At 40.7% G+C, this 20,707-nt stretch overlaps 2 protein-coding genes across 5 annotated transcripts; both read right to left on the reverse strand.

Moving 5' to 3' along the window:
* Window positions 1–1,176: 1,176 nt before the first annotated feature.
* LOC117724613 (olfactory receptor 2H1) lies at window positions 1,177–20,699 on the reverse strand. 4 transcript variants are annotated; one of them, XM_076916880.1, is made up of 5 exons: window positions 20,653–20,699; window positions 17,549–17,617; window positions 8,537–8,780; window positions 7,208–7,419; window positions 1,177–4,772 (listed from the first exon to the last, which is right to left on the reverse strand). In XM_076916880.1, the coding sequence occupies exon 5, from the start codon at window positions 4,533–4,535 to the stop codon at window positions 3,597–3,599; it is 939 nt and encodes a 312-aa protein (XP_076772995.1). In that variant the 5' UTR covers window positions 4,536–4,772; window positions 7,208–7,419; window positions 8,537–8,780; window positions 17,549–17,617; window positions 20,653–20,699; the 3' UTR covers window positions 1,177–3,596. The 4 variants fall into 4 exon arrangements, with proteins under 4 accessions (XP_076772995.1, XP_076772996.1, XP_076772998.1 ...); XM_076916881.1 differs by having other exon boundaries at window positions 1,177–4,793; XM_076916883.1 differs by lacking the exon at window positions 7,208–7,419.
* LOC117724623 (olfactory receptor 2H1-like) lies at window positions 12,108–20,707 on the reverse strand. The gene is made up of 3 exons (XM_034524544.2): window positions 20,653–20,707; window positions 17,549–17,617; window positions 12,108–13,861 (listed from the first exon to the last, which is right to left on the reverse strand). The coding sequence occupies exon 3, from the start codon at window positions 13,452–13,454 to the stop codon at window positions 12,516–12,518; it is 939 nt and encodes a 312-aa protein (XP_034380435.1). The 5' UTR covers window positions 13,455–13,861; window positions 17,549–17,617; window positions 20,653–20,707; the 3' UTR covers window positions 12,108–12,515.

Consider the following 20,707-nt stretch of genomic DNA (forward strand, 5'->3'; position numbering starts at 1 on the left):
CTTCCCTTTCTGCTTAATTCCTCTGAAATATTCTATATTGTAATAATATGGGATGATCAAACCCTAGGTTTGTAGATGACTTGAGATATTTGTCTACCCCTCATCTAATGAATCATAATGGGAACATAGGTTCCACTAGCCCAGTTCAAATGAAGGTGGATGTATCAGGGCCATGGTTATACCTGGACCTCATTTTTGAACTCTGACTGTGTAACTTGAATGTGTATATTTGTTAGTTGGCAGAATCCCACAGTAGTTCTTTGGTATGTTGAGTGACAGCTGTAGCAATGGTAAGAACTCAACTCTACACTCTCCCCATAGAACAGTGTTATAACCTGTAAGGTTATAATTGTAAAATGCTGAGCAGGATGTTGATCCCGTTACTTCAGCCACATAACTATTCTGATCATCCCCACACCCAGAGGTATCTTAGAGGTAATGGAATCCCACAAGGGAAACTAAGGAATAGCCACAACTACAGTGGCGATGCCTAGGTGATGCCTGGGTCTGCATCACCTTCTTTCTTACATTATAGTCTTGCATGTACTGAATAGACTCTCTTCAAATGCTATCATGAAAAAGGACCAGACTCAGTTTAGATTTAAAGGTGTGTGTATATAAGTTCACTCAACAGTCTTGCTTCTAGTTTGTGTCAGAACTCTTTCATAACTGTGTTCCAATGGGACACGGACAGTATCCTTTCCTTCAGGCAAACAAGCGTGCAATAGAACATGTATTGATTTCTGTACTTTAACTTAACCTTCCCTCAATCTGTCCTTCTGTCTGTCCTTCTCCCTCCTTTCCACTCTCCTTCACTTCCTAGTTTATACAGACAGAGTCTCCTTATGTATCCAAAGATGACTGGAAACTTTCAAGTCTTTCTAATGCTTATATTAAAGGTATGCACAGATTACCTGTCTGTGGTATAGTGTGGCCAATTTTAAACTATCAATATGGCGGTACTATGGTGGAGTACATCTTTACTCAGGCAGAGGCAGGTGGATCTCTGTTAGTTCCAGGCCAGACTGGTCTACTTAAGAAGTTCCAGGATAGCTAAGACTTTGTCTGAAGAAACCAACCAACCAACCAACCAACCAACCAACCAACCAAAACGAGTAAACCTAGAGTTGGAAAGAAATGCACAGTTACACACTGTTGTCAGTGCATGGTATAATATTTTATCATCTAGAAGTCATGGATGTGAATAGTTATAGAACATGAAGTAAAACAACTGAAAAATTATGAGTTTAAATATTATCTTTGTTTTAATATAGTTTATTTCAATATGAGTTTGTATAAATAAACTTTTTTAATGTTGTGTGAACGTATTTATAGTGATAATTCTCTTCTTTTAAGTAATGTTAAAATGTTGTATGTTGTGCAAGGGGGATGCCCACAGAGGCCAGAAGAGGGTTCAGGATCTTCTGGAGACAGAGTTACAGGAGGCTGTGAGCTGCCTGATGTGTGTGTGAAACAGAACTTGAGACCTCTGGAAGAGCAAGTACTTTTAGCTGCTGAGCCATTTTTCCAGCCTCTTATAAAAATTCTTTTCCTCCTCTAGGACAGAGTCATGATTGTCTCTGATAAAACAGCATGAGGCATAGGCATAAATGAGGATGAAAAAGAACATCATAACAATATAAGTATAACAAGATCTATATGAGGAAGACAATATTAGTTGTAGGTACATGATAGTAATGACCATCTATGAAAGGAAAAATTGGTCAAACTTGTGAACTTGGTTATGATCACATTCTCACGAGTATTTTTTAACATATTTTTCAGAATATGAAAAAGGTAATACTTGCCTGTAATAAAATTCTAGGAATGTTTAGAAATATTGATGAAGAGTCACATGAAATATTTAAAAATATATGGAGTTAGAGAGATTGCTCAGTAGTTAGGCATGCTTATTGATCTTGTAGAGTACCAAGAAGAAGTTCCTAGACCATACAACACAGTTCACAACTGCCTGTAACTCCAATTTCAGAACATGTAACGTTTTCTTCTGGCCTCTTAGGACTCCTGCACAAACATCTACACATATATGCATCCAAGTGCTCTCACATATATATCAAATAAATTTTAAAATGTAAAAAGTACACATTCACAGAAAATATGACTTCAAGAGATTCCCTACACACGTGCAGACACATGCATGCATGCATGCACACACACATGCATGCACACACATGAACACACCTATACGACAAGACCGGATCACATGATTTTAAAAAAAAACAAATTTTTTAAAATTCAGAAAGTAGTTTTCAATAGTCCATTAGTCTAAATAGTTTAAGAGCCACACAAAATTAGCTCTTCTAATGTTAGAAAAGTATTTCAGCCCATCCATCGATTCAACATGCTTTAAAATACATGTAGCACAAACTCATTACCTAAATTTGATTTTAAATAAATAATACCTAAGATACACAGTATTACTAAAAAAGGTCTTCAAACATTGTATTTCAATTTTTAAGAATGAAATTAGAAATAGCATATCAAGACCTATTTTAATAAGACTCATTGATAAACAGCCTATTTATAGCTTCAGAACATTCCCACCAGGGTGTGAAATGCCTGAAAATGTTATACAAAGTATTTTGTATCAAGATTTTCATCGTTTGTTTGTAGAATTTTCCACATAGAGTATTTTCATAGGAGTTTCAAAGTATTGGCTGCTACTGATAATTGTCTAATTTAATCTTTAATTATGGCCAAGTTTAACAACTGTTTTGTAGACTTCCAGAAAATTCAACCATCAGTGTTATTGATTGAGATTGTGTTGATTAAGTAGAGTCAGCCAGGAGGGTAAGTGTACTGGGGGCTTTAATGTAACAGCTCAGAGAGTGGGACATAAAACCCAAAAGTATCCAGGGCTCCTCACACATTTGAGAGTGTTAAAAGTCTGTAGTCTAAACCATTGAATGGTATCTCTTCAAAGTAAGGACAAATTCTGTGTTCATTCTGACACAGGGGACGCAAATTTCAGTGATTGACTTTTTTCTCCCCAGAACCACTTACTGATGAGTGACTTGAGCAGAAAAGGGCTCTCGTACCTGTGTACTGCTGCTTTGCACATGAGATCCACCAGACTCTAGAGTATGAAGTGGATCTGTCACTGAAGTGGGCTGTCAGTGGTTGGAAGGAATTCTTAGCCTCTAGAGTTCTTGGTCAAGGTAATCTTATAGTTGCAAGAAAAATATCTATTAGGGAATGTTCCAGGCCTGCTCTCCACTGTAGAGACTATGTCCCTGTTAGAGACAAAGCTCCTGACTGTGGGGTATCTAATGTCTTTGAGGCAAGAAATGCTTACCATTGATAGGGTTTTGCCAAACCAATGGAATGATTAAGCCACATGGTGACAACATTCTTCACTGTTGTGTACTAGTTGTACATCTTGGTGTGACATATGCATAACTAAAGTCAAAGCGAGACCATAATTAGATCCTCATTGTCACTGTAGCATTTTTCTTGAATATATCAGTCATTTGAATTTCAATTACCAGTATCTCCCCAGTTTTGTTCAAGTCTCAGTGTGTCTACCAATCTGGCCTTGAACTTACAGCAATCCTTCTGCTATGACTATTTCTCTCTTAGGTATTTTCGGAGTCTGCATCCTTCCCCAGCATCCTCCAAAATGCTTTCTTTACCTCCTTGTTCCTCAGGGTATAAATGAGAGGGTTCAGTGTGGGAGTGCCCACTGCATAGAAAAGACCAAAAAACTTGCCCCTCTCCTGGGCATAGGGATTTTTGGGTTGCAGATAGACAGCGATGACTGAGCTGTAGAAGAGAGTGACCACAATGAGGTGGGACGAGCAGGTCCCAAAAGCCTTTTTCCATGCTTCAGCAGAGTTTATCCTCAGCACTGCCCTGGCAATGGCACCGTAGGAGATAAGGATGAGGCTCAGAGGCACAACCACGAGAATAACACTGGACACAGCCAACTGAATCTCATTAAAAGTGGTGTCTCCACAGGACAGTCGAATCAGAGATGGGACTTCACACAGAAAGTCGTCTATTTGCCTATGGGGACAGAAGGGCAGACGGAGTGTAGGAGGTGTCTGGACTATGGATTGAAGCAGTCCCATCATCCAGGCCACACCTGCCAGCTTCCAGCACAGGCGAGGGTGGATGATGGTGGCATAGTGCAGGGGCTGGCAGACAGCCACATAGCGGTCAAAGGCCATCACTGTCAGGAGGATGCACTCTGTTGTCCCCAGGGATAGGAAGATGAAGAGCTGGACAGAGCATCCCAGGAAGCTGATGGTCTTTGTGGGGCCCCAGAGGTTGAGCAGCATCTGGGGGACACAGGTTGTGGTGAAGCAGAGGTCCAAGAAGGAGAGATTAGAGAGGAAGAAGTACATTGGAGAGTGGAGCCTGGGGTCCAGTGTGGACAGCAGGAGGATGAGTGTGTTTCCTAGGAGAGTGAGGAGGTAGGAGCACAGGACAACCACAAAGAGAACCTTTTCCAGGTGTGGGTGTTCGGAGAAGCCCAGCAGGAGGAAGCCCACGGGGGAGCTCTGGTTGACCATAGTCCATTTCTGCTATGAATCCAGCTGGAGGTATTGTCTCATCATCATGACTCAATGTGTCCTGAAGTCCTGCTATGGGACACTTCTGCCCCTTCCTCTCTCTCTTCTTGAGCACACCACCCAACAGCTCCTTGTTTTCTCCCACAGCTCCTGGTCTTCTCTAATTGCTTCTGTCAAATGTCTAGTGGTCACAAGGAAACCAGGAACAGGCGGATCCTAAACTTGAACCTCTGGTTCCTTCGTTAAGAGAAAAAGAGGCTGATAAAAAACATGTATTCACTCATTAATTTTTATGATCACAACAAACATTTGCTAAGCATATGTTATGGTCTGAACACTGGCCTACTGTTGAAGTTGTTCCTTCTGTGTGGTAGGAATAATAATGAATTTTGTGGCTGATTGATCATATGATGACAAATATTAGTTCAGATTCATCTAACTTCCTGATAGCATTTGGAGAAGATTAGATGAGAGATTAAAACTAGGTCTATGGATGAGATATTCTCACTAACAAAATGCTGCAATCTCCAGTGAGCTCAATTCGGATTCTTGTTTGAAAACAAAGCTTATGGGGCTGGACAGATGGCTCAGTGGTTACGAGTGCTGACTATTTTTCCAGAGGACCTGAGTTTGCTTCTCGGCACCCACATGGGGGCCCACAGTAACTGCTGTCCTGGATCTTTCAGGTGTGCAAGTGACACACAGACGTACATACAGGCAAAATGCCCATACACATAAAACAAAATTAAAATTAAATCAAAACAATCTTTATGGCTCATAAAATTGAAACAAATATTTTCCCTCTAAGAGAAAACCCTTTTTCATTATATGTATGTGGAAATTCTTTTCAGAAAGAAGTATTAACCTTACAATACTGTAATGACATAATTCCATAAGAACATAGAATCCTAGGGCTGGAAGATGACTAAGTGGTTAAGAGCACAAACTATTCTCACAGAAAATTTGAGTTCAGTTGCCAACACCTATGTTGGCCAGCTCACAACTACCCATACTTCCTGTTCCAGGGGATCTGACACCACTGGCTTCCTCAGTCACCTGTGTACATGTGTGCACACTCACAAACACACACATAGAATTAAAAGCAATAAAAATTGTTTTCGAAAGTTGAAAAGAAAAAAATAGAGAAGATACAATCCAGGCATTGGGCTATCTTAGGCTGGAGGACCTGTGAGTTTGAGACAGCCTGGGCTTCAGAGTGAGGCCTTGCCTCGCAAAATAAAGCAAAAAATGACCAAACCCCATGCAGTTTGCTAGTGAAAGTCTGAAGTAGGTTAATTTAATTATTTTTCTCTTTTGATACAGGGCAAAATTTTGTCGCAGGATACTGAAGTCCTTCTCTCACCTCCCCCTCTCTTCCCTCCTTTCTTCTTTCAAAGCCAGGGTATGGCTACATTACTGAGACTGATACAAATACATGCAGGACTATGTAGTCCTGAATGGACTTGAACTTGAGATCCCCCTACCTCAGCACCATAATGCTGAAATATGAGACATACAAAGTAGGGTTTTGGTTTTGCATAATTATTAGTTAATATGACTCAGATACATTTTTCAAGTATTTTATTTTGAAGTAAGTTTATATATTCATAAAAGCTACCAGAGTGGTTCTAAAAGTACACATGTAACTTTTTAAAAGATTCACCATTTAAAGAAATATTTTCACTTATGCTATATTCCCTGAGTATCATTTTCATTCTGAGTCATTGAGAGCAAGTCACTGGCACCAAGACCCTGCAACAATGTGGCCTCTGAAACAAAATATAGAGGAAATGAATTCCAAGAACTTATAATTGATATAGTGCCTCATGAACACCCCACATTTCAAAGTTGTCCATTGTTCCAATACCTTCAGAAGTGGTTTTTTTTTTTTTTTTTTTTTTTTTTTTTTTTTTTTTTTTTTTTGGACTGTTGTAAAACACATGACCAAAAGCAGCTTGAGGAGAACAGGGTTTACTTCAGCTCATAGCTCTCAGGCTGTTTTTCATCACTGAGGGAAGTCAAGATAGGAACTGAAGACGAGACCATGGAGGAGTCCTACTTATCGCTTTGCTTTTCATGTTTTTTTTTCTTTCACCTGCTTTCTTATACAATCCACCTACCTAGGGATAGTACCACTCACAGTAGGCTATACCTTTCCCTAATTAATCAAGGAAATGCCTTAGAGACTTCACTATAGGCAAGATAATGGTGATATTTTCTCAATTGAGGTTTCTCTTGCTAGATAACTCCATCTTGTGTTAAGTTGACAAACAACAACCACAACAAAACCAAAACAGCAACCAGGCCAATAGGACTTTTTTTTTTTGGGGGGGGGGGTGCATAGTACCATATTTAGCTCAAAATTCACATACCACACTGTTTAAAGCACACTGTTTAAAGTAACCCTTGGTAAGTCACTAAGCTAAGGAATTTTTTTTTTTTTTTTTAATATTGGGCAATGTCAACAGACCATGTGTCAGAGCTCATAGGCTGCAAAGGTGAGCCGTCTGTTGTCTTTGAAAAACCCAAACATCATCAGAAGAATCCAGAACTGAAAGACATAAGGTACATTTACTGAGTGGGGGAGAGACAGGGCTGTAGAGAACAGTGTTGTATCCTGCAGGAGGTGATGCTACTGTTCTAAAAGAGTGTATCTGGGGCACTAAGCTCACCTTGGAGTTGTCTGGCAGTGACAGTCGCTGTGACAGCTGAGAGGCAGGATTCCTGCAGGCTGATGGGTGGGGCCTGCAGAGGGGATGGGTGGACTGTGTCTCCTCACAGGTGCCCTCTTGTGTGCTTGGAGGTTCTGTACCATCTTTCCTCCTCCAGCTTAACTCTGAATCCCCTTCTGCCTTTTTCTTTTCCTCCCATTTTTTTTCTCTCTCTGAAAGAAAGAAGACCTTTCTTGTTTTCTCTCTGAGGGAAGACCGCCTTCCAATATTAAGTGCTTTGTTGTTAATAATTTCTGCAAAAGGCTTAGAAGCCATTTGCATGTCTCTCCTGGTCACACTCACTTCCTACCCCTTAAGAGGCAATCACTCTTATTTAGATTATTTATCTTAAGTTCCTATGCTGTCTTTAGCACCTCTTGTGTTACTAAAAAGCAATTCAAGGGCTTCTTAGCTGTGAACGCTTCAATATCCTTCCTGTGTCTCTGGTTTTCCTACTGTCCTGGTCACTTTGAGTTTATTATTTTTCAAGATCCTCAATGCCCATCATCCTTTGACTATCTTTCTGTTGTTTTTTGTGCTATGATTCAAAACTCCCCAACCCTCTTTGTCCAATCTAATTCTGAGACATCAAAATTCAAATATTACTTGACAGTCTTCCAGTTATTTCCATGGATTCATTCTTTGTCCTTCTGTCGACTCTCTCTCTCTCTCTCTCTCTCTCTCTCTCTCTCTCTCTCTCTCTCTCTCAAGACAGATTTTCTCTGTGTAGTCTTGGCTGTTCTGGAACTTGCTCTGTAGACTAAGCTTGCAGAGATCTACTTGCCTCTGCTCTCTGGTGCTGGGATTAAAGGCCCGTGTCCCCACTGCCTGGCTGTTCCTCTTTTTGATCACCAAAGACCTAGGCATGTACTAGAAGGTACAGAAAATGGGTTGCCATATCTGCCCTTGTTGGTGTCTACATCATGTCTCTGCTGAGAACTTTCTGTACATCTGGCCCCATGCTACATTTCTAGAATATTCATTAACATTATTCTCTTTTTACGAGGCATGGTACCAGAGTATTGAAACACCTTACTCAACATTACACAGCCATGAAGGTCAGGCATGGATTCTGAGCCCTGCTTGACTTCCTTTCTGGTACTCAAGCACTCTGTATCCATTGTGTAACCCAGGTACAATGGCTGCATTCTACCTTTGTTTGCAGATGAAGAGAAACACAGACAGGTTAAATAATTTGTTCAGGATAATATAACGTGTGCCAGATACAGCTCCACTCTTTAAAACATGGGGGATTTTGCTGGGCTACAGAAGAAAAATCCCAGGACTTACCTTGGTCAGGGGAGAGTCTTCTCACTCCTTGGGAGGTGAGGGTTCCCCATGATGAGGACCTTCTGGCCTGAATGGAGCCTCCACTTGATCTTCACACCATGAAAATTAAAAGCAAATTGATGGCTTGTGCCCTTTGACAGCACTGGGGTTAGGGCTCAGGATACTGTGGATGAGAATGCCATTCTGAGCTTCCCAAAGCACTCCGAATCAGTGGCATTATCTGGATATGAGTTCTGCATTTTCTCTTTAATTTCAGGTGAAGAAACACACATTCAGGCAAAATAATTTTTCAGGAGAATGCAATAATGCTGAACCTTGAACCACAAGAGGCTGCTTCCAGCATCTGGCCCTCACCACCATTGTTCTGCTAAAGTCAGGATGTTACCTTCCCTTTCTCTGGCACTGGAGATAGACAGGAGGGATCCCTGGACCCTCATCCCATAGGGACTTGTTTATTAGTTCTCCTAGGACTCTGGTGCCTCTGCCCACTGATGATTAATTAACCACTGTTGATAATGATGATTAAGATCAAATCGACAACAACATTCCATTAGAGTATTCCGTGGTGATAAGGTCACCTTTGCTTCTTAGTGTCTCCAGGAGGAATAATGAGATTATCTTATCTATGATGTCCTCTTGACCTCTCTCTCTCTTTTTAAAGAGAATTTTTTTTGTTTGTTTTTTTGTTTTTCGAGACAGGGTTTTTCTGTGCAGCCCTGGCTGTCCTGGAACTCACTCTGTAGACCAGGCTGGCCTCGAACTCAGAAATCCACCTGCCTCTGCCTCCCAAGTGCTGGGATTAAAGGCGTGTGCCACCACCGCCCGGCAAGAAATTTTATATATATATATATATATATATATATATATATATATATATATATATACACATACATATAAGCTGTCTTTAGACATTACCAGAAGAGGGCATCAGATCCCATTACAAATGGTTGTGAGCCATCGTGTGGTTTCTGGAAATTGAACTCAGGACCTTTGGAAGAGCAGTCAGTGCTCTTAACCACTGAGGCATCTCTCCATCCCCACTTGATTTCTTTTAAGCCTTGCTTGAACCCTCTCAATACATAAGTATTGTATTTTATGTCTTATTTCTTTGTTCAAATTGAGGTATAGGTTACATAAATCAAGTATTTAGGTTTTTAAAATGTTTTTTTTGTTGTCATGTATTGGTACATTGAGTTCCATTATCAAATGTACACACACACACACACACACACACACACACACACTATATTTTGATTATATTCATCTTCTATCATCTTCTCTTGTCCTGTTTATCCCCCACTGTTCTCTTTTCTCCTTCTATTTTCATGTCATTTTGTGTGTGACCCAGTGAGTTACTAATTAGGTTTGTTTATAATAATGTAGGTGAGAGTTTATTTACAGAAGCATGGGCATCTGACCTGTGGCTACACCTCTGGAGACAATGTGTCTCTTTCATTCAACAAGCATTATATAGATATAAATGAACTTTAACAGTAGACAGTTTATTATTCATCTTTAGTTATTATTTTATTTGTTTGTATTTCAAATGTACCCCTCCCACCCCAGTTTATTATTTAGATACACTAAAAGGGATGATGTTGATTCAAAAGGATTGTATGATGGCAATAGTGTTGAGACACTTCACTGTATTATTGGGAGCAATGGGTATGAGCCAGGGATGTAGCTCTAGGCTGCTTCTTACAGCAGCCCAAGGAGATCTTTCGCTGACTTCCACACAAGTGAAGATGGGATGCGTTTTCCAAAGAAAAGAATTTCAGCGTGAGCCAATGTGAAGCAGAGTTTGATACTGTTAGGAGGAACCTCCCTATAGACTTTAGCATTAGAGACAGAGAGGTACTCAGAGCCAGTGGAGCCCACTGAAAATGGGTGTGTGGACTTCACGAGAGAGTTGTACTTTAGTTTCTCAATACTTGCTATTATTTTTGGCAGCTCTCAAATACATCTCAAAGGTTTCTAAGAATATTTCCCCCTGTTTTCAGTAAATGGGATTATAGGTTCACTCCTAGGGTGTCTTGCGTGGGATTACAACCTAATAAGATGAAGTGACAAGGGTTGTTAGTGACTTAAAACATTTTTTTTTTTTTTTTTTTTTTAATGCTAAATGGAGGTTTTAGTAAGAGGTTTGATAATTTAGTAAGAGTAATGATAGTTGGAGGTTTACAGCTGGGGAATGAAAGAGATTCTTCCTGAAGGTAGTGTTTGCTTAGTCTTTAAGCCAGGATTCATTGCTATTTTAACATTTTTATTTGAAACTTCTATATGGAAAAGAATTCTGTCTTTATGTAAGCAGCCTCCATAACACATGTTAACTGTGCTCAAATTCTTGGCTTCTCAGCTGGAAAAGGCTTATACTGTATCCTGGGATGGGGACTTTTTTCTTTTCCATGTCTCTCATTTTCTCAGTCTGTCTATCCTATTTCAATTGTAGTGACTTTTGTTGTTGCTAGGACCAAAAACCAGACACAAAGCATCATAAGGAATGAGGCATTTATTTTGGCTTATAGATTCATGGGATGCAGTCCATTATGGTAGAAAAACATGGTAGGAGGGGTGTGAACACCAGAGCTACACTGAATTGGCAGTCAAGAAGCAGGAAGTGGATGCAAGCAGGGCCATGCTATAAAACCCCAAGGCCTGCCTCAATGACTCATTTTCTCCAGCCAGGCTCCAATTCCTAAACATTCCATAGCTTTCCAAGAGAGTACCATTACTGGTGGACCTAATGGTCAAACACGTGAGCATATAGGATGGGTGTGGGGCAAGGCGGCATTTCACAATCAAATATCGTGGAGAAACATTTCCTGCCTACAGGCAGCTCTCATATTATGTTGCTATAGCTAATGTTATGAGACAGAATGCCTCATTCTCTGCCAGAACTGGAGGCTACGAGGAAATGTCTCATGACTCTGCAAGACGAAGATAGTCAGATAGATAGATAGATAGATAGATAGATAGATAGATAGGTAAATAGAGATAAATGATGGATAGATAGATGAGATAGATAGTCAGAAAGAATGAAAGAGTTGCTGGATAGATGATAGAAGATAGATATATGATAGATAGATAGATAGATAGATAGATAGATAGAGATAGATAAATGATGAATAGATGATAGATAGATAGATAGATAGATAGATAGATAGATAGACGATAAACAGACAAAGACTAAGAAGTTCCTAGATTATCACTTTCTCTCACATTGTAAGAGGAACAAAGGGAATCTTCCAAATCTCAGATTTGCCATAACCTAAGCCTTTGCTTGCTTTGCACACATAGATATATGCCTCCCATACACAGACATAACAACTGGGGAGAGAAGATATATCCAGAAACAACCATGAAAGAGTTTGAGAATGTATAGAAACAAAGACAATGGAAAACAGGAAATATCAAGAGTAGATGTTTGTATTTCTCTCCTCTTCTTATCTCTCTTTTCATAGTCACACTGAACTGTGACTCAGGTATGTGGCCTTGAGAGTTTAACATTGTAAACTTTTTTCATATATATATATATATATATATATATATATATATATATATATATATAATTTTTTCATGTATACTAGTACTCTATTTGCATGTATGCCTGCATGACAAAAGAGGAATCACATCCCATTATAGATGGTTGTAAGCCATCATGTGGTTGCTGGGAATTTAACTCAAGACCTTTGGAAGAACAGACCATGTTCTTAACCACTGAGCCATCCCTCCAGCCCCCAAAATATATTTTAATTGAAATAGAATTGTTGCCACTTTTTCCCTACATTTCTTTTCTCCCTCTAGCCCCTCCCAGGTTCCTTCCCTCCAAGTCCTCACACATCTTTCTATCAAGTCTTTTAATATATATACATACATAATATATACACACACACACATATATATATGCACACATATATAAATATAGCATACATATCATGAAGAAACTTTTAAATTTAGAAAGCACACAAGTATTTTGCCCTTAGCTTTCCCCAGAGTCTGCATCCTTCCCCAGCAGCCTCCAGAATGCCTTCTTTACCTCCTTGTTCCTCAGGGTATATACAAGAGGGTTGAGTGTAGGGGTGCCCACTGCATAGAAGAGACCAAAGAACTTGCCCCTCTCTTGGGCATAGGGATTTTTTGGCTGCAGATAGACAGCAATGACTGAGCTGTAGAAGAGAGTGACCACAATGAGGTGGGACGAGCAGGTCCCAAAAGCTTTCCTGCGCCCTTTTGAAGAGTTAGTTTTCAGCACTGCCCTGGCAATGGCACCATAAGAGACAAGGATGAGGCTCAGAGGTACAAGCAGAAAGATGACACCCGCAACTGCCAACTGAATCTCATTATAGGTGGTGTCCCCACAAGAGAGTCGTATTAGAGATGGAACTTCACACAAAAAGTCATCTATCTGCCTATGTGGACAGAAGGGCAGACGGAGGGTGGGTGGTATCTGAACTATGGATTGGATCAAACCAATAGCCCAGGATATACCTGCCAACTGCTGACATAGGCGAGGGTGGATGATGGTGGCATAGTGCAGGGGCTGGCAGACAGCCACATAGCGGTCAAAGGCCATCACTGTTAGGAGGATGCACTCTGTTGTCCCCAGGACCATGAAAATGAATAGCTGGACAGAGCATCCCAGGAAGCTGATAGTCTTTGTGGAGCCCCAGAGGTTGAGCAGCATCTGGGGAACACAGGTTGTGGTGAAGCAGAGGTCCAAGAAGGAGAGATTAGAGAGGAAGAAGTACATTGGAGAGTGGAGCCTGGGGTCCAGTGTGGACAGCAGGAGGATGAGTGTGTTTCCTAGGAGGGTGAGGAGGTAGGAGCACAGGACAACCACGAAGAGAACCTTTTCCAGGTGTGGGTGTTCGGAGAAGCCCAGCAGGAGGAAGCCCACAGGGAAGCTCTGGTTGACCATGGTCTCTGTGTCTAGTTGGAGGGATGAGACTGTCAGATTAGTGTGATACAAAGGGCCTGGTGAAAATTTGTGTGTTTCTCAGGTCATTGTCAGGATGTGCCTGGTGGACATTTTTCTTCTTCCTCTGTTCTCACAAGGTCTACTTCCAGGCTCACCACCAAGTAGGTCCTTGCCTTCACCTGTTTCACCTGGTCAAACATTGTCTAATGGCCATGAGGAAATCAAGAATGTGGTGGAGGATGGGTAGATCCTCATACTGGTGCCTCTGACTTTCTGATTAAGGATGGAGAATGTTGATTTCAGATGAGTGAATCAACTTGTTCACTGTTTCAGTAGAAATGCGTTGAGTGCCTTATGTTCTCAGTGCTTTTCTGGTTTTCCTCGGTGCTATCTCATGCCTATTATCCCTTGGATGAAGAAGTTAAATACTGTGTTTTAGGTCTGAGGCTGTACCTTTGAGGAAGAAAGCTGGCAAGTATGAACCATAGTTTGGAGATGTAATTTACCAAAACAAACAAACAAACACACAGATAAATAAATAAAATAAAATAAAATAAAAATAAAAAAGACATTAAAACCAATTATTTTGGATGACTTTTCAGGTTTTATTTCTGGTAAGTTTTGAAGTCTCATTGTTTCTGTGTTGACTTGGTGAATACTCTTTGGCATGACTAGAAGTATTTTATTTTGTACTTCTTATTTTGTAAGGCAGCTCATCAGAGCCAGACTAAGTCTTTTTTTGTTTGTGTGTGTGTTTGTTTGTTTGAAGTAGGGTTTTGTTTTGATGTACAGGCTTGCCACTGTTTCCAGGCCATCTTCCTGCATCAGCTTCTGGAATACTGGTCCTATAAGTGTGAGCTACCAAACCTGGCTTAAAATATGTTATGCATGAGAGATTTTTTTCCACTGTATGAGGCTCCATGCATACATAGCACATGGTTTCTCTCGTCTTGTCTTCTTTAATCATCTTTTAGTAAACAGCTGCCCTGGTTAGGAAGTAGCATTGGTCCAGTTAATCAGTCCTCATGAGAGTTAACAGGCAGGAGGCAAGAGTGGCTTGTTAAAGTCACTATGGCTCGCTGGGCGGTGGTGGCACATGCCTTTGATCCCAGCACTTGGGAGGCAGAGGCAGGCGGATTTCTGAGTTCTAGGCCAGCCTGGTCTACAAAGTGAGTTCCAGGACAGCCAGGGCTACACAGAGAAACCCTGTCTCAAAAAACCAAAAAAAAAAAAAAATAAAAAATAAAAATCACTATGGCTCACTGTTTCATTATTAAAAGCCTCAGACATAAATAAATGTCAGCCATGTGGGTTGTATGGGGTGAATGAAAGTAAGGAATTCATAAGGTGAAGGGCATATTTGGGGGAAGCTTTGTCTGGGAGAATTCCATTATTAAAGTGGCTGCAAATATTAGAGCATAGCAAGCCAGCTCAGTGAGGGAAGAGGGAGGCTGCAGCTACTCTGGAAACTAAACTGAGGACACAGGGTTCTCTGATCTGGTAATGGACAGGAAGGCAATGGGTGGGAGGGCCTCTGCCTAAGTGTCCTAAGCTGGAAGAACACCCAGTCCCTACTCACTGTCCTATCATTCTTTCCAGAACCTTCTGCTTTCATTTCTTCCCACCTTGTTTTACCTCCTACAGAATATTTCTCATTATTATAATCTTATATTCAAACCAAAGTATAAATAAACAAATATGTACAGTATAAGTAACAAGTTCAACCTCTGATGCATCCAGTACCCAGGTAAAGGTTGTAAAACAGACGTTCCACATATCTTAGAGGTTTCTGTGTGCCTCTCCCTGGCTTCTTATTTCACATCCACAAAGATGGAACTACCTCTCAATGTTACACAAATTATTCTTTGTCTTTTCATCTGCCCCCCCCCCATCTCTCTCTGTGTCTGTCTGTCTGTCTCTTTCTTTAAAAATACATTGCCTGGGGGCTGGAGAGATGGCTCAGCTGTTAAGGGCACATGCTTTTTTTGCAGAGCACCCTAGACCAGTTCCCAGTACCCACATGGTAGCTTATAACCACCCCCAACTCCAGCTCTAGGTGATCTGATAACTTCTTTTGGTCTCTGCAGCCATGTACCAAGCCATGTAGTTAGCGTACTAATACAGGCAAAATACTAACACACATGATATAAAATAAATAAACCTTATTAATATACTCTGCACTTATTTTGTGTATGTGTTTGTGTGTGTGTGTGTGTGTGTGTGATGCTGAGGACAACTTGTGGGAATTGCTTTAATAGAATGTGAGGGTCCATGGGATTGAATGCAGGTCATCAGGATTGGTAGATACACTTTTAGCTGCTTCATCTTGCTGGCCTCATTTTTTTCCCTTTGAGATCAGGGTTTCATGTAGCCCAGGTTGGCCTCAAACCCACTATGTAGTAAAGGCTGGTTTTAAATTCCTGATTCTCCAGTCTTTACTGCAGAAATGTGGGGACACCGACTATTTTCTTTTTTGAGATGTATTTCATAGAATGTAACTTTTTTTTTTTTTTTATTTTTTTGGTTTTTCGAGACAGGGTTTCTCTGTGTAGCCCTGGCTGTCCTGGAACTCACTCTGTAGACCAGGCTGGCCTCGAACTCAGAAAATATGCCTGCCTCTGCCTCCCAAGTGCTGGGATTAAAGGCATGCGCCACCACTGCCCAGCTGTAAATCTTATTCTTTGAAAGTATATATATATATATATATATATATATATATATATATATATATATATATTGTGTGTGTGTTCTCATGCACATATTTATGTGTGACCCTGTGGGAGGCCAGAGGTTGTTGTCCAGTGTCTTTCCCAGTTGCAGTCTAACTTGGGTTTTTTTTGTTGTTGTTGTTGTTTTTTTGTTTTTTTTTGTTTTGTTTGTTTGTTTGTTTGTTTGTTTTGTCTTTTTTTTGCAAGCTCAGTAATTTGGCTAGACTGGCTAGCCATTAAGCCCCGAGGTTCCTTCTGTTTCTGTCTCCTCATGCTGGGATTATAGGTATGAACATTGCTCTTAGCTCTTTGGGTGTTAGGTTCTCAGCTATGGTCTTCACGCACATGCAGCATAACAAACACATTAACAGCTGAGCTGTCTCCCATACGAACTCACTGTTTTAAAAGAGCACTTACCAGTCATGTGACCAGATCAGAACCATCTACCTCTAGAACATCTCATCATCCCGAGAAATCCTGTGACAGCAGCTAATCCTCCTTTGCTTTCTTTATATACGGTTTTTAGTATGTGATCTTAGTGACACCTATCTCCATTCAATAATTATCCTTATCAGCCCTGTCCCTAACTTGGCTCTTCCCATGGGGGTCACTCCCTTCTTTTTTCTGCCTTATTTCTGGATCTCTTCAGAGTCCATCGTCTTTAGTTGGGTCAACCTTTTCTCTCTTTTGATAAATTATATTTACCATTGCTTGCATTATTCTACAACATGCATTTATTTGTCTGAGATTTTTTTTTTTTCTTCTTGTACTATAAGACAGGGCTAGTCACCTGAAGTGGTTGCTGAAGGTCTGGTAATCATTCCTTGTTTTTGCTTTTAGCACTTTCCAATTATGGAGTCCTTCACATGTACTGTGTAGGGCAAACAGCTCCCTGAACATCTGGTTTCCATAGCAGCCATGCAAAGATCTTATCATTTTTTTTTTACAGGGAATGGTCTCAGGGCAAGTAAGGTTTCTAAGGTTACACACTTGAAAAATGTTGGGAACCAAGAGAATGCTAGAAAAAATTTCCCATACCTGGGAGAGTACAGAAGGAGCTAGGACAGACTGGTATTTTCCTGTCCAAAATACAAGGGAGTGATGCCATCAGATCAGCAGCTGATAAGTCACTCTGTTTTGTGTTAGTACCTAATGCCTGTAATCTTGGCACTCAAGAGGAAGCTGCATGTAGAGTCTGTGTTTGGAACTAGCCTGGGGTACATCGGCTTTAATAGCAAACCAAACAAAAGCAATCCCCAAAGTAAAGCAACCCCCAAAGCAAGCCAATAAAAGCCCTTTCCCCCTTTAACTCCCTATCTTGGGGTCTATTGTTGAGGATACACAGAAATTGATGTTACATGAGAGAAAGGCTAATACTCTACTTACCCTCAACTGGTGGACTACTTTGGTTGCCAGCAATTATCCACGATGAAATTCTTAATTGGTGCCTCATTTCTGCATGGACATCAAGAAGAAAACTCAAACTGAGAAAGAAGCATAGTCTCTGAAGGGACAGCTAGATCTCCAATTGAAGTAAGGATCACTCAGTGTTGCAGCCAAACTCTTTTTATAGAACACACACATGTGCTTTTGTTAGAGCTAGCTTATTTGACTCTTAAACTTTCAGATTTTATGAGATAGCTTTTAAATCATGATCTCCTAGAACGTTCCTTGCCAGGAGTATTTGTACTGTGTAAACAGAGCAAATACTTAATGAGGACTCTGCATCCCTCCAGCCAAGCTGTTAACATTTATCCATGCGCCTCTGACTGTTCCTTACAGTTATTTCTACATATGAGTATCTTCCTTTTTACATGAGGAAGTTAACAAAAGAAGTTTAATCTGCAAGGCTACTGCAGTATAGTGGTAAGAACCAGAGTTCATGTATAAACACAGATACACTGACGAGTTCACCAACCGTAGCCTGCTGCCTTTTCTAAGAGGTAAAATAAGGCCAAATGGAGTAGAGACATCTCTTAAATAGCAAGATTTTGGCAAACAGTCTAGAGAAGTTAACATCTGTTTCAGTGGTCCTGGTGGTGGAAAGCCTGACATTAGGTATGCGGTAGAGAGAGGGATCCCAGGACTCCTATCCTGTGGAGAGAAATATCTCATTAATCCAGATGAGACCCAGGGGTTCCACAGCCCACAGGTAATTAGCTAGTAATTATGGTGGAGGGGGTAGGTGACTCTCTGGAGAAAGTGTGCCAGCAATAGCATTACTTGAACAAGTCACAAAGTCACTCCTGTTAGTAGGGATAACCACGGTCACATCGTTCTCCTTCACCCACTATCTAGACATTGTTCCAGTTCTCTGATTTATCCACACAAGTTCACATTGCTTATGTGTGTGTGTGTGTGTGTGTACACTTGTGTCTATGTAGACATATGTCTAACCCTCCTTTTATACAGACAATTATTCTGCCTGTCACCCATCAGCATAAGGATATAAGGTCCACATCATACTGGATGTTTTGGGTATGATCCCCAGTCATACCTGATAGTCACCCCAGCAGTCTGAGTGTATAACTGGAATGTTTGTGTTTTCTCAGACTGTAGACTCTCTACACTGTTTCTTTGGTGTGTTAAGGAACAGTTGTAGCAGCTGCCAGGAAATGCGATGAAATTCCATTAATTACAAGTGGGGCTATAACACTGATGTTTGTGAAAAACTGATGACAATTCGGAAAAATAAGTTATAATGCTAGAAAGGGCACACAGATGAAATGTAAATTTAATAAAATATGAAGTTAACAAATAAACTTCATGAAGTCCAGACTGTAGGGAAGGAAATGAACATTTATTTAACTGTAAAACATTCCAGAATACCCTACAAACCCACAGTTAAGGGCAACTGGGCTGAAGATGCTCTTTCTAGCTTTGACCCCTTTGTAGCCACAAGAAATGTGTATCCAAATCCTGCTGATAAAAATACCGAACCACGTGGAGTTCCATGGAAAGAATAAAAAATACTCAGAGTTGACAACAATTCATTTACAGTCCATGAGACTGGAATTATACAGGAGCATGGCTGCTTTCTGTCTAGATAAGTTACCACTGTTACCTCAGTAACTGTGGAAAGCCAATCTTGATTTACAAACAGAAACAGAAAACTACTGTAAATTGAGTGGACTAAGAAAACATAAGCCTTGAACAATGAGAAAAAAACACTTTCCATTAAAAACAGCTTCTTATATGATGTTTGTTTAGTGCTTTTAAAATTAGCTTCCCCTTCCCAACCAAAGAGGCTCACCGTCCTGAGCCTGTCTATGAAAGCATCCTCTGCTTGTTCACTGACACCACTAACTGAATGTTGGGAGCCGACTTTTAGCAGAAAGCGGCTATCAGCTTTGCAACCATCTTGAGCCATATACCCTGACAGGAGACTTGGATTACAATAGCCTACAACAGCTGAGCACACTCTGATAACGTCTTGCTTTAGATACCTAGGACTTTCCTTGGGTGTGTGAGATTAAAGGTGTATGACTTAAGAGTGTGACTTAGAGATCAGATTTAGAGACAAGACCTAAGGGCATGATTAAAGGTGTGACTTAGAGGCATGGCTTAGAAGTGAGACATATAAAGGCGAGAGGCAGACAGAAGAGAGATCAGATCAGAGAATCAGAGAAGAGACAGAGAATCAGACAGAGATCAGAGAGAATCAGACACTTTAGAGAGTACAACTTGGGGAACAATTTGGAGTAACAGAGATTCAGATACTAGGAGTAGGAGTAGACATTAGACACTTGGAAGAGAAGATTAAGTACAACTAGGAACTAGGAACTAGGAACTCAAGACTTGGGACTTGGACTAGGAAGAGAGACTGAAGAATAAACAGGATTGAATCACACTCTGTCTGGTCTCCATTCTTTGAGTCCGTCCTCACTCTCTCTTTTGCTGAACCCCCGACCCGGGGACCAGAGCGGCAGCTTGGGCCGGGAAACAGTGGCCGCCAAGCACGGAGTGGAGAGGGCCGCAACATTTTTGGCCGCCCAAAGTGGGCCAGCCTAGGCCTCAACATTTTTTGGCGCCCGAACATGGGCTTGTGTGGGTCCCAACAACTGAAGGCTTCCGATGTAATAGGGGCCAGGGCCTCAGAAATAAATTCTCATTTCTACATTCAGGGTGTCTGTTTTTCCAAAGCAGGAGGGGATAGGTTACTAACCACACTGCATCTATTGAGATGTGACTACTTTCTCCTAACTACACTAAATTTCCTATTCACTTACACAAACATCCTATCAATTTTTTTTGAGCTACTAGTAGGCAAAAGTGCAACATTTCTCCTGATGCTTCTAAAAAGTGCATATATTAAGTGGGATTTTGTGATGTCATTACTTTTTAAATGATTGAGCCCAAACTTCGTTGACTAGTAAATGCTCTACCACTGAGCTACCCTCCAATCCCTAGTTAGCTTTCCTTTTAGCTACAAGGATAAACATTATTTTAAAAGGATAAGTGGCCAGTTCCATCTCTAGATCAAGACTCACCAATACCATCAGAAGTTCTTCAGTGATTTTTCTTTGGCCGCCTTTTCTAATAATC

This window comes from Arvicanthis niloticus, chromosome 20 (genome assembly GCF_011762505.2).
Source record: "Arvicanthis niloticus isolate mArvNil1 chromosome 20, mArvNil1.pat.X, whole genome shotgun sequence".
Lineage (NCBI taxonomy): Eukaryota > Metazoa > Chordata > Mammalia > Rodentia > Muridae > Arvicanthis > Arvicanthis niloticus.